Raw genomic sequence first — 16,156 nt, forward strand, 5'->3', positions numbered from 1 at the left:
GATGTAACCTGAATGGTTTACTACTGGGTTTAGTGGTCAGATGTAACCTGAATGGTTTACTACTGGGTTTAGTGGTCAGATGTAACAGATGTAACCTGAATGTTTTACTACTGGGTTTAGTGGTCAGATGTAACCTGAATGGTTTACTACTGGGTTTAGTGGTCAGATGTAACCTGAATGGTTTACTACTGCGTTTAGTGGTCAGATGTAACCTGAATGGTTTACTACTGGGTTTAGAGGTCAGATGTAACCTGAATGGTTTACTACTGCGTTTAGTGGTCAGATGTAACCTGAATGGTTTACTACTGGGTTTAGTGGTCAGATGTAACAGATGTAACCTGAATGGTTTACTACTGGGTTTAGTGGTCAGATGTAACCTGAATGGTTTACTACTGGGTTTAGTGGTCAGATGTAACAGATGTAACCTGAATGGTTTACTACTGCGTTTAGTGGTCAGATGTAACAGATGTAACCTGAATGGTTTTCTACTGGGTTTAGTGGTCAGATGTAACCTGAATGTTTTACTTCTGGGTTTAGTGGTCAGATGTAACAGTTGTAACCTGAATGGTTTACTACTGCGTTTAGTGGTCAGATGTAACCTGAATGGTTTACTACTGCGTTTAGTGGTCAGATGTAACCTGAATGGTTTACTACTGCGTTTAGTGGTCAAATGTAACCTGAATGGTTTACTACTGTGTTTAGTGGTCAGATGTAACCTGAATGGTTTACTACTGCGTTTAGTGGTCAGATGTAACCTGAATGGTTTTCTACTGCGTTTAGTGGTCAGATGTAACAGATATAACCTGAATGGTTTACTACTGCGTTTAGTGGTCAGATGTAACCTGAATGGTTTACTACTGGGTTTAGTAGTCAGATGTAACCTGAATGGTTTACTACTGGGTTTAGTGGTCAGATGTAACAGATGTAACCTGAATGGCTTACTGCTGGGTTTAGTGGTCAGATGTAACCTGAATGGTTTACTACTGTGTTTAGTGGTCAGATGTAACCTGAATGGTTTACTACTGGGTTTAGTGGTCAGATGTAACCTGATTGGTTTACTACTGGGTTTAGTGGTCAGATGTAACCTGAATGGTTTACTACTGGGTTTATTGGTCAGATGTAACCTGAATGGTTTACTACTGGGTTTAGTGGTCAGATGTAACCTGAATGGTTTACTACTGCGTTTAGTGGTCAGATGTAACCTGAATGGTTTACTACTGTGTTTAGTGGTCAGATGTAACAGATGTAACCTGAATGGTTTACTACTGGGTTTAGTGGTCAGATGTAACCTGAATGGTTTACTACTGCGTTTAGTGGTCAGATGTAACCTGAATGGTTTACTACTGGGTTTAGTGGTCAGATGTAACCTGAGTGTTTTACTACTGTGTTTAGTGGTCAGATGTAACAGATGTAACCTGAATGGTTTACTACTGGGTTTAGTGGTCAGATGTAACAGATTTAACCTGAATGGTTTACTACTGGGTTTAGTGGTCAGATGTAACAGATGTAACCTGAATGGTTTACTACTTTGTTTAGTGGTCAGATGTAACAGATGTAACCTGAATGGTTTACTACTGGGTTTAGTGGTCAGATGTAACAGATGTAACCTGAATGGTTTACTACTGGGTTTAGTGGTCAGATGTAACCTGAATGGTTTACTACTGCGTTTAGTGGTCAGATGTAACCTGAATGGTTTACTACTGGGTTTAGTGGTCAGATGTAACCTGAGTGTTTTACTACTGCGTTTAGTGGTCAGATGTAACAGATGTAACCTGAATGGTTTACTAGTGCGTTTAGTGGTCAGATGTAACCTGAATGGTATACTACTGCGTTTAGTGGTCAGATGTAACCTGAACGGTTTTCTACTGCGTTTAGTGGTCAGATGTAACAGATATAACCTGAATGGTTTACTACTGCGTTTAGTGGTCAGATGTAACCTGAATGGTTTACTACTGGGTTTAGTGGTCAGATGTAACCTGAATGGTTTACTACTGGGTTTAGTGGTCAGATGTAACAGATGTAACCTGAATGGTTTACTACTGGGTTTAGTGGTCAGATGTAACCAGAATGGTTTACTACTGTGTTTAGTGGTCAGATGTAACCTGAATGGTTTACTACTGGGTTTAGTGGTCAGATGTAACCTGAATGGTTTACTACTGGGTTTAGTGGTCAGATGTAACCTGAATGGTTTACTACTGCGTTTATTGGTCAGATGTAACCTGAATGGTTTACTACTGGGTTTAGTGGTCAGATGTAACCTGAATGGTTTACTACTGCGTTTAGTGGTCAGATGTAACCTGAATGGTTTACTACTGTGTTTAGTGGTCAGATGTAACAGATGTAACCTGAATGGTTTACTACTGGGTTTAGTGGTCAGATGTAACCTGAGTGTTTTACTACTGTGTTTAGTGGTCAGATGTAACAGATGTAACCTGAATGGTTTACTACTGGGTTTAGTGGTCAGATGTAACAGATTTAACCTGAATGGTTTACTTCTGGGTTTAGTGGTCAGATGTAACAGATGTAACCTGAATGGTTTACTACTTTGTTTAGTGGTCAGATGTAACAGATGTAACCTGAATGGTTTACTACTGGGTTTAGTGGTCAGATGTAACAGATGTAACCTGAATGGTTTACTACTGGGTTTAGTGGTCAGATGTAACCTGAATGGTTTACTACTGCGTTTAGTGGTCAGATGTAACCTGAATGGTTTACTACTGGGTTTAGTGGTCAGATGTAACCTGAGTGTTTTACTACTGCGTTTAGTGGTCAGATGTAACAGATGTAACCTGAATGGTTTACTAGTGCGTTTAGTGGTCAGATGTAACCTGAATGGTTTACAACTGCGTTTAGTGGTCAGATGTAACCTGAATGGTTTACTACTGGGTTTAGTGGTCAGATGTAACAGATGTAACCTGAATGGTTTACTACTGCGTTTAGTGGTCAGATGTAACCTGAATGGTTTACTACTGGGTTTAGTGGTCAGATGTAACAGATGTAACCTGAATGTTTTACTACTGGGTTTAGTGGTCAGATGTAACCTGAATGGTTTACTACTGGGTTTAGTGGTCAGATGTAACCTGAATGGTTTACTACTGCGTTTAGTGGTCAGATGTAACCTGAATGGTTTACTACTGGGTTTAGTGGTCAGATGTAACCTGAATGGTTTACTACTGCGTTTAGTGGTCAGATGTAACCTGAATGGTTTACTACTGGGTTTAGTGGTCAGATGTAACCTGAATGGTTTACTACTGTGTTTAGTGGTCAGATGTAACAGATGTAACCTGAATGGTTTACTACTGGGTTTAGTGGTCAGATGTAACCTGAATGGTTTACTACTGGGTTTAGTGGTCAGATGTAACAGATGTAACCTGAATGGTTTACTACTGCGTTTAGTGGTCAGATGTAACAGATGTAACCTGAATGGTTTTCTACTGGGTTTAGTGGTCAGATGTAACCTGAATGTTTTACTACTGGGTTTAGTGGTCAGATGTAACCTGAATGGTTTACTACTGTGTTTAGTGGTCAGATGTAACCTGAATGGTTTACTACTGGGTTTAGTGGTCAGATGTAACCTGAATGGTTTACTACTGCGTTTAGTGGTCAGATGTAACCTGAATGGTTTACTACTGGGTTTAGTGGTCAGATGTAACCTGAATGGTTTACTACTGGGTTTAGTGGTCAGATGTAACAGATGTAACCTGAATGGTTTACTACTGGGTTTAGTGGTCAGATGTAACAGATGTAACCTGAATGGTTTACTACTGGGTTTAGTGGTCAGATGTAACCTGAATGGTTTACTACTGTGTTTAGTGGTCAGATGTAACAGATGTAACCTGAATGGTTTACTACTGGGTTTAGTGGTCAGATGTAACAGATGTAACCTGAATGGTTTACTACTGCGTTTAGTGGTCAGATGTAACCTGAATGGTTTACTACTGCGTTTAGTGGTCAGATGTAACAGATGTAACCTGAATGGTTTACTACTGGGTTTAGTGGTCAGATGTAACAGATGTAACCTGAATGGTTTACTACTGCGTTTAGTGGTCAGATGTAACAGATGTAACCTGAATGGTTTACTACTGGGTTTAGTGGTCAGATGTAACAGATGTAACCTGAATGGTTTACTACTGGGTTTAGTGGTCAGATGTAACAGATGTAACCTGAATGTTTTACTACTGGGTTTAGTGGTCAGATGTAACCTGAATGGTTTACTACTGGGTTTAGTGGTCAGATGTAACCTGAATGGTTTACTACTGCGTTTAGTGGTCAGATGTAACCTGAATGGTTTACTACTGGGTTTAGTGGTCAGATGTAACCTGAATGGTTTACTACTGCGTTTAGTGGTCAGATGTAACCTGAATGGTTTACTACTGGGTTTAGTGGTCAGATGTAACAGATGTAACCTGAATGGTTTACTACTGTGTTTAGTGGTCAGATGTAACAGATGTAACCTGAATGGTTTACTACTGGGTTTAGTGGTCAGATGTAACCTGAATGGTTTACTACTGGGTTTAGTGGTCAGAAGTAACAGATGTAACCTGAATGGTTTACTACTGCGTTTAGTGGTCAGATGTAACAGATGTAACCTGAATGGTTTTCTACTGGGTTTAGTGGTCAGATGTAACCTGAATGTTTTACTACTGGGTTTAGTGGTCAGATGTAACAGTTGTAACCTGAATGGTTTACTACTGCGTTTAGTGGTCAGATGTAACCTGAATGGTTTACTACTGTGTTTAGTGGTCAGATGTAACCTGAATGGTTTACTACTGCGTTTAGTGGTCAGATGTAACCTGAATGGTTTTCTACTGCGTTTAGTGGTCAGATGTAACCTGAATGGTTTACTACTGGGTTTAGTGGTCAGATGTAACCTGAATGGTTTACTACTGTGTTTAGTGGTCAGATGTAACAGATGTAACCTGAATGGTTTACTACTGGGTTTAGTGGTCAGATGTAACAGATGTAACCTGAATGGTTTACTACTGCGTTTAGTGGTCAGATGTAACCTGAATGGTTTACTACTGCGTTTAGTGGTCAGATGTAACCTGAATGGTTTACTACTGCGTTTAGTGGTCAGATGTAACCTGAATGGTTTACTACTGGGTTTAGTGGTCAGATGTAACCTGAATGGTTTACTACTGGGTTTAGTGGTCAGATGTAACAGATGTAACCTGAATGGTTTACTACTGGGTTTAGTGGTCAGATGTAACAGATGTAACCTGAATGGTTTACTACTGGGTTTAGTGGTCAGATGTAACCTGAATGGTTTACTACTGTGTTTAGTGGTCAGATGTAACAGATGTAACCTGAATGGTTTACTACTGGGTTTAGTGGTCAGATGTAACAGATGTAACCTGAATGGTTTACTACTGCGTTTAGTGGTCAGATGTAACCTGAATGGTTTACTACTGCGTTTAGTGGTCAGATGTAACAGATGTAACCTGAATGGTTTACTACTGGGTTTAGTGGTCAGATGTAACAGATGTAACCTGAATGGTTTACTACTGCGTTTAGTGGTCAGATGTAACAGATGTAACCTGAATGGTTTACTACTGGGTTTAGTGGTCAGATGTAACAGATGTAACCTGAATGGTTTACTACTGGGTTTAGTGGTCAGATGTAACAGATGTAACCTGAATGTTTTACTACTGGGTTTAGTGGTCAGATGTAACCTGAATGGTTTACTACTGGGTTTAGTGGTCAGATGTAACCTGAATGGTTTACTACTGCGTTTAGTGGTCAGATGTAACCTGAATGGTTTACTACTGGGTTTAGTGGTCAGATGTAACCTGAATGGTTTACTACTGCGTTTAGTGGTCAGATGTAACCTGAATGGTTTACTACTGGGTTTAGTGGTCAGATGTAACAGATGTAACCTGAATGGTTTACTACTGTGTTTAGTGGTCAGATGTAACAGATGTAACCTGAATGGTTTACTACTGGGTTTAGTGGTCAGATGTAACCTGAATGGTTTACTACTGGGTTTAGTGGTCAGAAGTAACAGATGTAACCTGAATGGTTTACTACTGCGTTTAGTGGTCAGATGTAACAGATGTAACCTGAATGGTTTTCTACTGGGTTTAGTGGTCAGATGTAACCTGAATGTTTTACTACTGGGTTTAGTGGTCAGATGTAACAGTTGTAACCTGAATGGTTTACTACTGCGTTTAGTGGTCAGATGTAACCTGAATGGTTTACTACTGTGTTTAGTGGTCAGATGTAACCTGAATGGTTTACTACTGCGTTTAGTGGTCAGATGTAACCTGAATGGTTTTCTACTGCGTTTAGTGGTCAGATGTAACCTGAATGGTTTACTACTGGGTTTAGTGGTCAGATGTAACCTGAATGGTTTACTACTGTGTTTAGTGGTCAGATGTAACAGATGTAACCTGAATGGTTTACTACTGGGTTTAGTGGTCAGATGTAACAGATGTAACCTGAATGGTTTACTACTGCGTTTAGTGGTCAGATGTAACCTGAATGGTTTACTACTGCGTTTAGTGGTCAGATGTAACAGATGTAACCTGAATGGTTTACTACTGGGTTTAGTGGTCAGATGTAACAGATGTAACCTGAATGGTTTACTACTGCGTTTAGTGGTCAGATGTAACAGATGTAACCTGAATGGTTTACTACTGGGTTTAGTGGTCAGATGTAACAGATGTAACCTGAATGGTTTACTACTGGGTTTAGTGGTCAGATGTAACCTGAATGGTTTACTACTGGGTTTAGTGGTCAGATGTAACAGATGTAACCTGAATGTTTTACTACTGGGTTTAGTGGTCAGATGTAACCTGAATGGTTTACTACTGGGTTTAGTGGTCAGATGTAACCTGAATGGTTTACTACTGCGTTTAGTGGTCAGATGTAACCTGAATGGTTTACTACTGGGTTTAGTGGTCAGATGTAACCTGAATGGTTTACTACTGCGTTTAGTGGTCAGATGTAACCTGAATGGTTTACTACTGGGTTTAGTGGTCAGATGTAACCTGAATGGTTTACTACTGTGTTTAGTGGTCAGATGTAACAGATGTAACCTGAATGGTTTACTACTGGGTTTAGTGGTCAGATGTAACCTGAATGGTTTACTACTGGGTTTAGTGGTCAGATGTAACAGATGTAACCTGAATGGTTTACTACTGCGTTTAGTGGTCAGATGTAACAGATGTAACCTGAATGGTTTTCTACTGGGTTTAGTGGTCAGATGTAACCTGAATGTTTTACTACTGGGTTTAGTGGTCAGATGTAACAGTTGTAACCTGAATGGTTTACTACTGCGTTTAGTGGTCAGATGTAACCTGAATGGTTTACTACTGCGTTTAGTGGTCAGATGTAACCTGAATGGTTTACTACTGCGTTTAGTGGTCAGATGTAACCTGAATGGTTTACTACTGTGTTTAGTGGTCAGATGTAACCTGAATGGTTTACTACTGCGTTTAGTGGTCAGATGTAACCTGAATGGTTTTCTACTGCGTTTAGTGGTCAGATGTAACAGATATAACCTGAATGGTTTACTACTGCGTTTAGTGGTCAGATGTAACCTGAATGGTTTACTACTGGGTTTAGTGGTCAGATGTAACCTGAATGGTTTACTACTGGGTTTAGTGGTCAGATGTAACAGATGTAACCTGAATGGTTTACTACTGGGTTTAGTGGTCAGATGTAACCTGAATGGTTTACTACTGTGTTTAGTGGTCAGATGTAACCTGAATGGTTTACTACTGGGTTTAGTGGTCAGATGTAACCTGAATGGTTTACTACTGGGTTTAGTGGTCAGATGTAACCTGAATGGTTTACTACTGGGTTTATTGGTCAGATGTAACCTGAATGGTTTACTACTGGGTTTAGTGGTCAGATGTAACCTGAATGGTTTACTACTGCGTTTAGTGGTCAGATGTAACCTGAATGGTTTACTACTGTGTTTAGTGGTCAGATGTAACAGATGTAACCTGAATGGTTTACTACTGGGTTTAGTGGTCAGATGTAACCTGAATGGTTTACTACTGCGTTTAGTGGTCAGATGTAACCTGAATGGTTTACTACTGGGTTTAGTGGTCAGATGTAACCTGAGTGTTTTACTACTGTGTTTAGTGGTCAGATGTAACAGATGTAACCTGAATGGTTTACTACTGGGTTTAGTGGTCAGATGTAACAGATTTAACCTGAATGGTTTACTACTGGGTTTAGTGGTCAGATGTAACAGATGTAACCTGAATGGTTTACTACTTTGTTTAGTGGTCAGATGTAACAGATGTAACCTGAATGGTTTACTACTGGGTTTAGTGGTCAGATGTAACAGATGTAACCTGAATGGTTTACTACTGGGTTTAGTGGTCAGATGTAACCTGAATGGTTTACTACTGCGTTTAGTGGTCAGATGTAACCTGAATGGTTTACTACTGGGTTTAGTGGTCAGATGTAACCTGAGTGTTTTACTACTGCGTTTAGTGGTCAGATGTAACAGATGTAACCTGAATGGTTTACTAGTGCGTTTAGTGGTCAGATGTAACCTGAATGGTTTACTACTGCGTTTAGTGGTCAGATGTAACCTGAATGGTTTACTACTGGGTTTAGTGGTCAGATGTAACAGATGTAACCTGAATGGTTTACTACTGCGTTTAGTGGTCAGATGTAACCTGAATGGTTTACTACTGGGTTTAGTGGTCAGATGTAACAGATGTAACCTGAATGTTTTACTACTGGGTTTAGTGGTCAGATGTAACCTGAATGGTTTACTACTGGGTTTAGTGGTCAGATGTAACCTGAATGGTTTACTACTGCGTTTAGTGGTCAGATGTAACCTGAATGGTTTACTACTGGGTTTAGTGGTCAGATGTAACCTGAATGGTTTACTACTGCGTTTAGTGGTCAGATGTAACCTGAATGGTTTACTACTGGGTTTAGTGGTCAGATGTAACCTGAATGGTTTACTACTGTGTTTAGTGGTCAGATGTAACAGATGTAACCTGAATGGTTTACTACTGGGTTTAGTGGTCAGATGTAACCTGAATGGTTTACTACTGGGTTTAGTGGTCAGATGTAACAGATGTAACCTGAATGGTTTACTACTGCGTTTAGTGGTCAGATGTAACAGATGTAACCTGAATGGTTTTCTACTGGGTTTAGTGGTCAGATGTAACCTGAATGTTTTACTACTGGGTTTAGTGGTCAGATGTAACCTGAATGGTTTACTACTGTGTTTAGTGGTCAGATGTAACCTGAATGTTTTACTACTGGGTTTAGTGGTCAGATGTAACCTGAATGGTTTACTACTGCGTTTAGTGGTCAGATGTAACCTGAATGGTTTACTACTGGGTTTAGTGGTCAGATGTAACCTGAATGGTTTACTACTGCGTTTAGTGGTCAGATGTAACCTGAATGGTTTACTACTGGGTTTAGTGGTCAGATGTAACCTGAATGGTTTACTACTGTGTTTAGTGGTCAGATGTAACAGATGTAACCTGAATGGTTTACTACTGGGTTTAGTGGTCAGATGTAACCTGAATGGTTTACTACTGGGTTTAGTGGTCAGATGTAACAGATGTAACCTGAATGGTTTACTACTGCGTTTAGTGGTCAGATGTAACAGATGTAACCTGAATGGTTTTCTACTGGGTTTAGTGGTCAGATGTAACCTGAATGGTTTACTACTGGGTTTAGTGGTCAGATGTAACCTGAATGGTTTACTACTGCGTTTAGTGGTCAGATGTAACAGATGTAACCTGAATGGTTTTCTACTGGGTTTAGTGGTCAGATGTAACCTGAATGGTTTACTACTGGGTTTAGTGGTCAGATGTAACCTGAATGGTTTACTACTGCGTTTAGTGGTCAGATGTAACCTGAATGGTTTACTACTGGGTTTAGTGGTCAGATGTAACCTGAATGGTTTACTACTGTGTTTAGTGGTCAGATGTAACAGATGTAACCTGAATGGTTTACTACTGGGTTTAGTGGTCAGATGTAACCTGAATGGTTTACTACTGGGTTTAGTGGTCAGATGTAACAGATGTAACCTGAATGGTTTACTACTGCGTTTAGTGGTCAGATGTAACAGATGTAACCTGAATGGTTTTCTACTGGGTTTAGTGGTCAGATGTAACCTGAATGTTTTACTACTGGGTTTAGTGGTCAGATCTAACAGTTGTAACCTGAATGGTTTACTACTGCGTTTAGTGGTCAGATGTAACCTTAATGGTTTACTACTGGGTTTAGTGGTCAGATGTAACAGATGTAACCTGAATGGTTTACTACTGCGTTTAGTGGTCAGATGTAACCTGAATGGTTTACTACTGGGTTTAGTGGTCAGATGTAACCTGAATGGTTTACTACTGGGTTTAGTGGTCAGATGTAACCTGAATGGTTTACTACTGGGTTTAGTGGTCAGATGTAACAGATGTAACCTGAATGGTTTACTACTGCGTTTAGTGGTCAGATGTAACCTGAATGGTTTACTACTGGGTTTAGTGGTCAGATGTAACCTGAGTGTTTTACTACTGTGTTTAGTGGTCAGATGTAACAGATGTAACTTGAATGGTTTACTACTGGGTTTAGTGGTCAGATGTAACAGATTTAACCTGAATGGTTTACTACTGGGTTTAGTGGTCAGATGTAACAGATGTAACCTGAATGGTTTACTACTTTGTTTAGTGGTCAGATGTAACAGATGTAACCTGAATGGTTTACTACTGGGTTTAGTGGTCAGATGTAACAGATGTAACCTGAATGGTTTACTACTGGGTTTAGTGGTCAGATGTAACCTGAATGGTTTACTACTGCGTTTAGTGGTCAGATGTAACCTGAATGGTTTACTACTGGGTTTAGTGGTCAGATGTAACCTGAGTGTTTTACTACTGCGTTTAGTGGTCAGATGTAACAGATGTAACCTGAATGGTTTACTAGTGCGTTTAGTGGTCAGATGTAACCTGAATGGTTTACTACTGCGTTTAGTGGTCAGATGTAACCTGAATGGTTTACTACTGGGTTTAGTGGTCAGATGTAACAGATGTAACCTGAATGGTTTACTACTGCGTTTAGTGGTCAGATGTAACCTGAATGGTTTACTACTGGGTTTAGTCGTCAGATGTAACCTGAATGGTTTACTACTGGGTTTAGTGGTCAGATGTAACCTGAATGGTTTACTACTGGGTTTAGTGGTCAGATGTAACAGATGTAACCTGAATGGTTTACTACTGGGTTTAGTGGTCAGATGTAACCTGAATGGTTTACTACTGCGTTTAGTGGTCAGATGAAACCTGAATGGTTTACTACTGGGTTTAGTGGTCAGATGTAACCTGAATGGTTTACTACTGGGTTTAGTGGTCAGATGTAACAGATGTAACCTGAATGGTTTACTACTGGGTTTAGTGGTCAGATGTAACCTGAATGGTTTACTACTGGGTTTAGTGGTCAGATGTAACAGATGTAACCTGAATGGTTTACTACTGCGTTTAGTGGTCAGATGTAACAGATGTAACCTGAATGGTTTTCTACTGGGTTTAGTGGTCAGATGTAACCTGAATGTTTTACTACTGGGTTTAGTGGTCAGATGTAACCTGAATGTTTTACTACTGGGTTTAGTGGTCAGATGTAACCTGAATGGTTTACTACTGCGTTTAGTGGTCAGATGTAACCTGAATGGTTTACTACTGGGTTTAGTGGTCAGATGTAACCTGAATGGTTTACTACTGGGTTTAGTGGTCAGATGTAACCTGAATGGTTTACTACTGTGTTTAGTGGTCAGATGTAACCTGAATGTTTTACTACTGGGTTTAGTGGTCAGATGTAACCTGAATGGTTTACTACTGCGTTTAGTGGTCAGATGTAACCTGAATGGTTTACTACTGGGTTTAGTGGTCAGATGTAACCTGAATGGTTTACTACTGCGTTTAGTGGTCAGATGTAACCTGAATGGTTTACTACTGGGTTTAGTGGTCAGATGTAACCTGAATGGTTTACTACTGTGTTTAGTGGTCAGATGTAACAGATGTAACCTGAATGGTTTACTACTGGGTTTAGTGGTCAGATGTAACCTGAATGTTTTACTACTGGGTTTAGTGGTCAGATGTAACAGATGTAACCTGAATGGTTTACTACTGCGTTTAGTGGTCAGATGTAACAGATGTAACCTGAATGGTTTTCTACTGGGTTTAGTGGTCAGATGTAACCTGAATGGTTTACTACTGGGTTTAGTGGTCAGATGTAACCTGAATGGTTTACTACTGCGTTTAGTGGTCAGATGTAACAGATGTAACCTGAATGGTTTTCTACTGGGTTTAGTGGTCAGATGTAACCTGAATGGTTTACTACTGGGTTTAGTGGTCAGATGTAACAGATGTAACCTGAATGGTTTACTACTGGGTTTAGTGGTCAGATGTAACAGATGTAACCTGAATGGTTTTCTACTGGGTTTAGTGGTCAGATGTAACCTGAATGTTTTACTACTGGGTTTAGTGGTCAGATCTAACAGTTGTAACCTGAATGGTTTACTACTGCGTTTAGTGGTCAGATGTAACCTTAATGGTTTACTACTGGGTTTAGTGGTCAGATGTAACAGATGTAACCTGAATGGTTTACTACTGCGTTTAGTGGTCAGATGTAACCTGAATGGTTTACTACTGGGTTTAGTGGTCAGATGTAACCTGAATGGTTTACTACTGGGTTTAGTGGTCAGATGTAACCTGAATGGTTTACTACTGGGTTTAGTGGTCAGATGTAACCTGAGTGTTTTACTACTGTGTTTAGTGGTCAGATGTAACAGATGTAACCTGAATGGTTTACTACTGGGTTTAGTGGTCAGATGTAACAGAGTTAACCTGAATGGTTTACTACTGGGTTTAGTGGTCAGATGTAACAGATGTAACCTGAATGGTTTACTACTTTGTTTAGTGGTCAGATGTAACAGATGTAACCTGAATGGTTTACTACTGGGTTTAGTGGTCAGATGTAACAGATGTAACCTGAATGGTTTACTACTGGGTTTAGTGGTCAGATGTAACCTGAGTGTTTTACTACTGCGTTTAGTGGTCAGATGTAACAGATGTAACCTGAATGGTTTACTAGTGCGTTTAGTGGTCAGATGTAACCTGAATGGTTTACTACTGCGTTTAGTGGTCAGATGTAACCTGAATGGTTTACTACTGGGTTTAGTGGTCAGATGTAACAGATGTAACCTGAATGGTTTACTACTGCGTTTAGTGGTCAGATGTAACCTGAATGGTTTACTACTGGGTTTAGTGGTCAGATGTAACCTGAATGGTTTACTACTGGGTTTAGTGGTCAGATGTAACCTGAATGGTTTACTACTGAGTTTAGTGGTCATATGTAACAGATGAAACCTGAATGGTTTACTACTGGGTTTAGTGGTCAGATGTAACAGATGTAACCTGAATGGTTTACTACTGGGTTTAGTGGTCAGATGTAACCTGAATGGTTTACTACTGGGTTTAGTGGTCAGATGTAACCTGAATGGTTTACTACTGGGTTTAGTGGTCAGATGTAACCTGAATGGTTTACTACTGGGTTTAGTGGTCAGATGTAACAGATGTAACCTGAATGGTTTACTACTGGGTTTAGTGGTCAGATGTAACCTGAATGGTTTACTACTGGGTTTAGTGGTCAGATGTAACCTGAATGGTTTACTACTGGGTTTAGTGGTCAGATGTAACAGATGTAACCTGAATGGTTTACTACTGGGTTTAGTGGTCAGATGTAACCTGAATGGTTTACTACTGGGTTTAGTGGTCAGATGTAACCTGAATGGTTTACTACTGGGTTTAGTGGTCAGATGTAACAGATGTAACCTGAATGGTTTACTACTGCGTTTAGTGGTCAGATGTAACAGATGTAACCTGAATGGTTTACTACTGGGTTTAGTGGTCAGATGTAACCTGAATGGTTTACTACTGGGTTTAGTGGTCAGATGTAATCTGAATGGTTTACTACTGCGTTTAGTGGTCAGATGTAACAGATGTAACCTGAATGGTTTACTACTGCGTTTAGTGGTCAGATGTAACCTGAATGGTTTACTACTGCGTTTAGTGGTCAGATGTAACAGATGTAACCTGAATGGTTTACTACTGCGTTTAGTGGTCAGATGTAACCTGAATGGTTTACTACTGCGTTTAGTGGTCAGATGTAACAGATGTAACCTGAATGGTTTACTACTGGGTTTAGTGGTCAGATGTAACAGATGTAACCTGAATGGTTTACTACTGCGTTTAGTGGTCAGATGTAACAGATGTAACCTGAATGGTTTACTACTGGGTTTAGTGGTCAGATGTAACAGATGTAACCTGAATGGTTTACTACTGGGTTTAGTGGTCAGATGTAACCTGAATGGTTTACTACTGGGTTTAGTGGTCAGATGTAACAGATGTAACCTGAATGGTTTACTACTGCGTTTAGTTGTCAGATGTAACCTGAATGGTTTACTACTGGGTTTAGTGGACAGATGCTGCCAGGTGATTTGAGCTGAGGTGGGATATCTACTAGGTGGCAATAGGAAGTCCATGTGGCTTCAGCCCGGTGTGAAAGAGTGATTGTTCTGTCTAATTGGCGGGTCGCTTCTGCTGTGAACCCGGTGGTCACATGTTCACTTACCTGAGGCGAAGGCCACGCCCAGACAGGTGGTGAAGCCTGTGATGGCTAGGATGTCATCAAAACTCCCAGCAGCCATCAGCAGAGTAGGGATTCCCTTCTCCACGCCGTAGCCATCCTTCTGGAGCAGCAACATGGAGGGCACCACCACCGCTGGAGATACAGCACTCAGAACAAACCTAGAGAAAGAGAGATAGAGAGAGATAGAGTGAGAGTGAGAGCGAGAGCGAGAGGGAGACGGAAAGAGAGAGAGAGAGACGGAAAGAGAGAGAGAGAGAGACGGAAAGAGTGACAGAGAGATAGAGTGAGAGTGAGAGTGAGAGCGAGAGCGAGAGTGAGAGGGAGACGGAAAGAGAGAGAGAGACGGAAAGAGAGAGAGAGAGAGATGGAAAGAGTGAGAGAGAGATAGAGTGAGAGTGAGAGTGAGAGCGAGAGAGAGAGTGAGAGTGAGAGAGAGACGGAAAGAGAGAGAGAGAGACGGAAAGAGAGAGAGAGAGAGAGGCTGTATGGTGAATAGGCTTTCAATGGAAAAACAGCCTGTTGTGGCCTGCTGGAGGTCATTTTGCAGGGCGCTGGCAGTGCACCTCCTTGCACAAAGGCGGAGGTAGCGGTCCTGCTGCTGGGTTGTTGCCCTCCTACGGCCTCCTCCACGTCTCCTGATGTACTGGCCTGTCTTCTGGTAGCGCCTCCATGCTCTGGACACTACGCTGACAGACACAGCAAACCTTTTTGCCACAGCTCGCATTGATGTGCCATCCTGGATGAACTGCACTACCTGAGCCACTTGTATGGGTTGTAGACTCCGTCTCATGCTACCACTAGAGTGAGAGCACCGCCAGCATTCAAAAGTGACCAAAACATCAGCCAGGAAGCATAAGAACTGAGAAGTGGTCTGTGGTCACCACCTGCAGAATCACTCCTTTATTGGGGGTGTCTTGCTAATTGCCTATAATTTCCACCTTTTGTCTATTCCATTTGCACAACAGCATGTGAAATGTATTGTCAATCAGTGTTGCTTCCTAAGTGGACAGTTTGATTTCACAGAAGTGTGATTGACTTGGAGTTACATTGTGTTGTTTAAGTGTTCCCTTTATTTTTTTGAGCAGTGTATTTCAAGGCCTACCTTCAAACTCAGTGCCTCTTTGCTTGACATCATGGGAACATCAAAAGAAATCAGCCAAGACCTCAGAAGAAAAAGTGGAGACCACGACAAGTCTGGTTCATCCTTGGGAGCAATTTCCAAATGCTTGAAGGTACCACGTTCATCTGTACAAACAATAGTTTGCAAGTATAAACACCATGGGACCATGCAGCCGTCATACCGCTCAGGAAGGAGATGTGTACTGTCTCGTAGAGACAGACTTTGGTGCGAACAGTGCAAATCAATCCCAGAACAACAGCAAAGGACCTTGTGAAGATGCTGGAGAAAACAGGTACAAAAGTATCTATATCCACAGTAAAACGAGTCCTATATCGACATAACCTGAAAGGCCGCTCAGCAAGTAAGAAACCACTGCTCCAAACCGCCATAAAAATGACAGACTACGATTTGCAACTGCAC

General features: G+C 40.8%; 1 protein-coding gene across 1 annotated transcript in view; it reads right to left on the reverse strand.

Moving 5' to 3' along the window:
* Positions 1-16,156, reverse strand: part of LOC129865975 (sodium/hydrogen exchanger 9B2-like) — a 117,475-nt gene that overhangs the window by 81,009 nt on the left and 20,310 nt on the right. The window contains exon 6 of the mRNA XM_055939100.1: positions 14,599-14,774. Coding sequence (XP_055795075.1) covers positions 14,599-14,774 — 176 coding nt within the window. The remainder of the gene's footprint in view (positions 1-14,598; positions 14,775-16,156) is intronic.

This window comes from Salvelinus fontinalis, chromosome 11, assembly GCF_029448725.1.
Source record: "Salvelinus fontinalis isolate EN_2023a chromosome 11, ASM2944872v1, whole genome shotgun sequence".
Lineage (NCBI taxonomy): Eukaryota > Metazoa > Chordata > Actinopteri > Salmoniformes > Salmonidae > Salvelinus > Salvelinus fontinalis.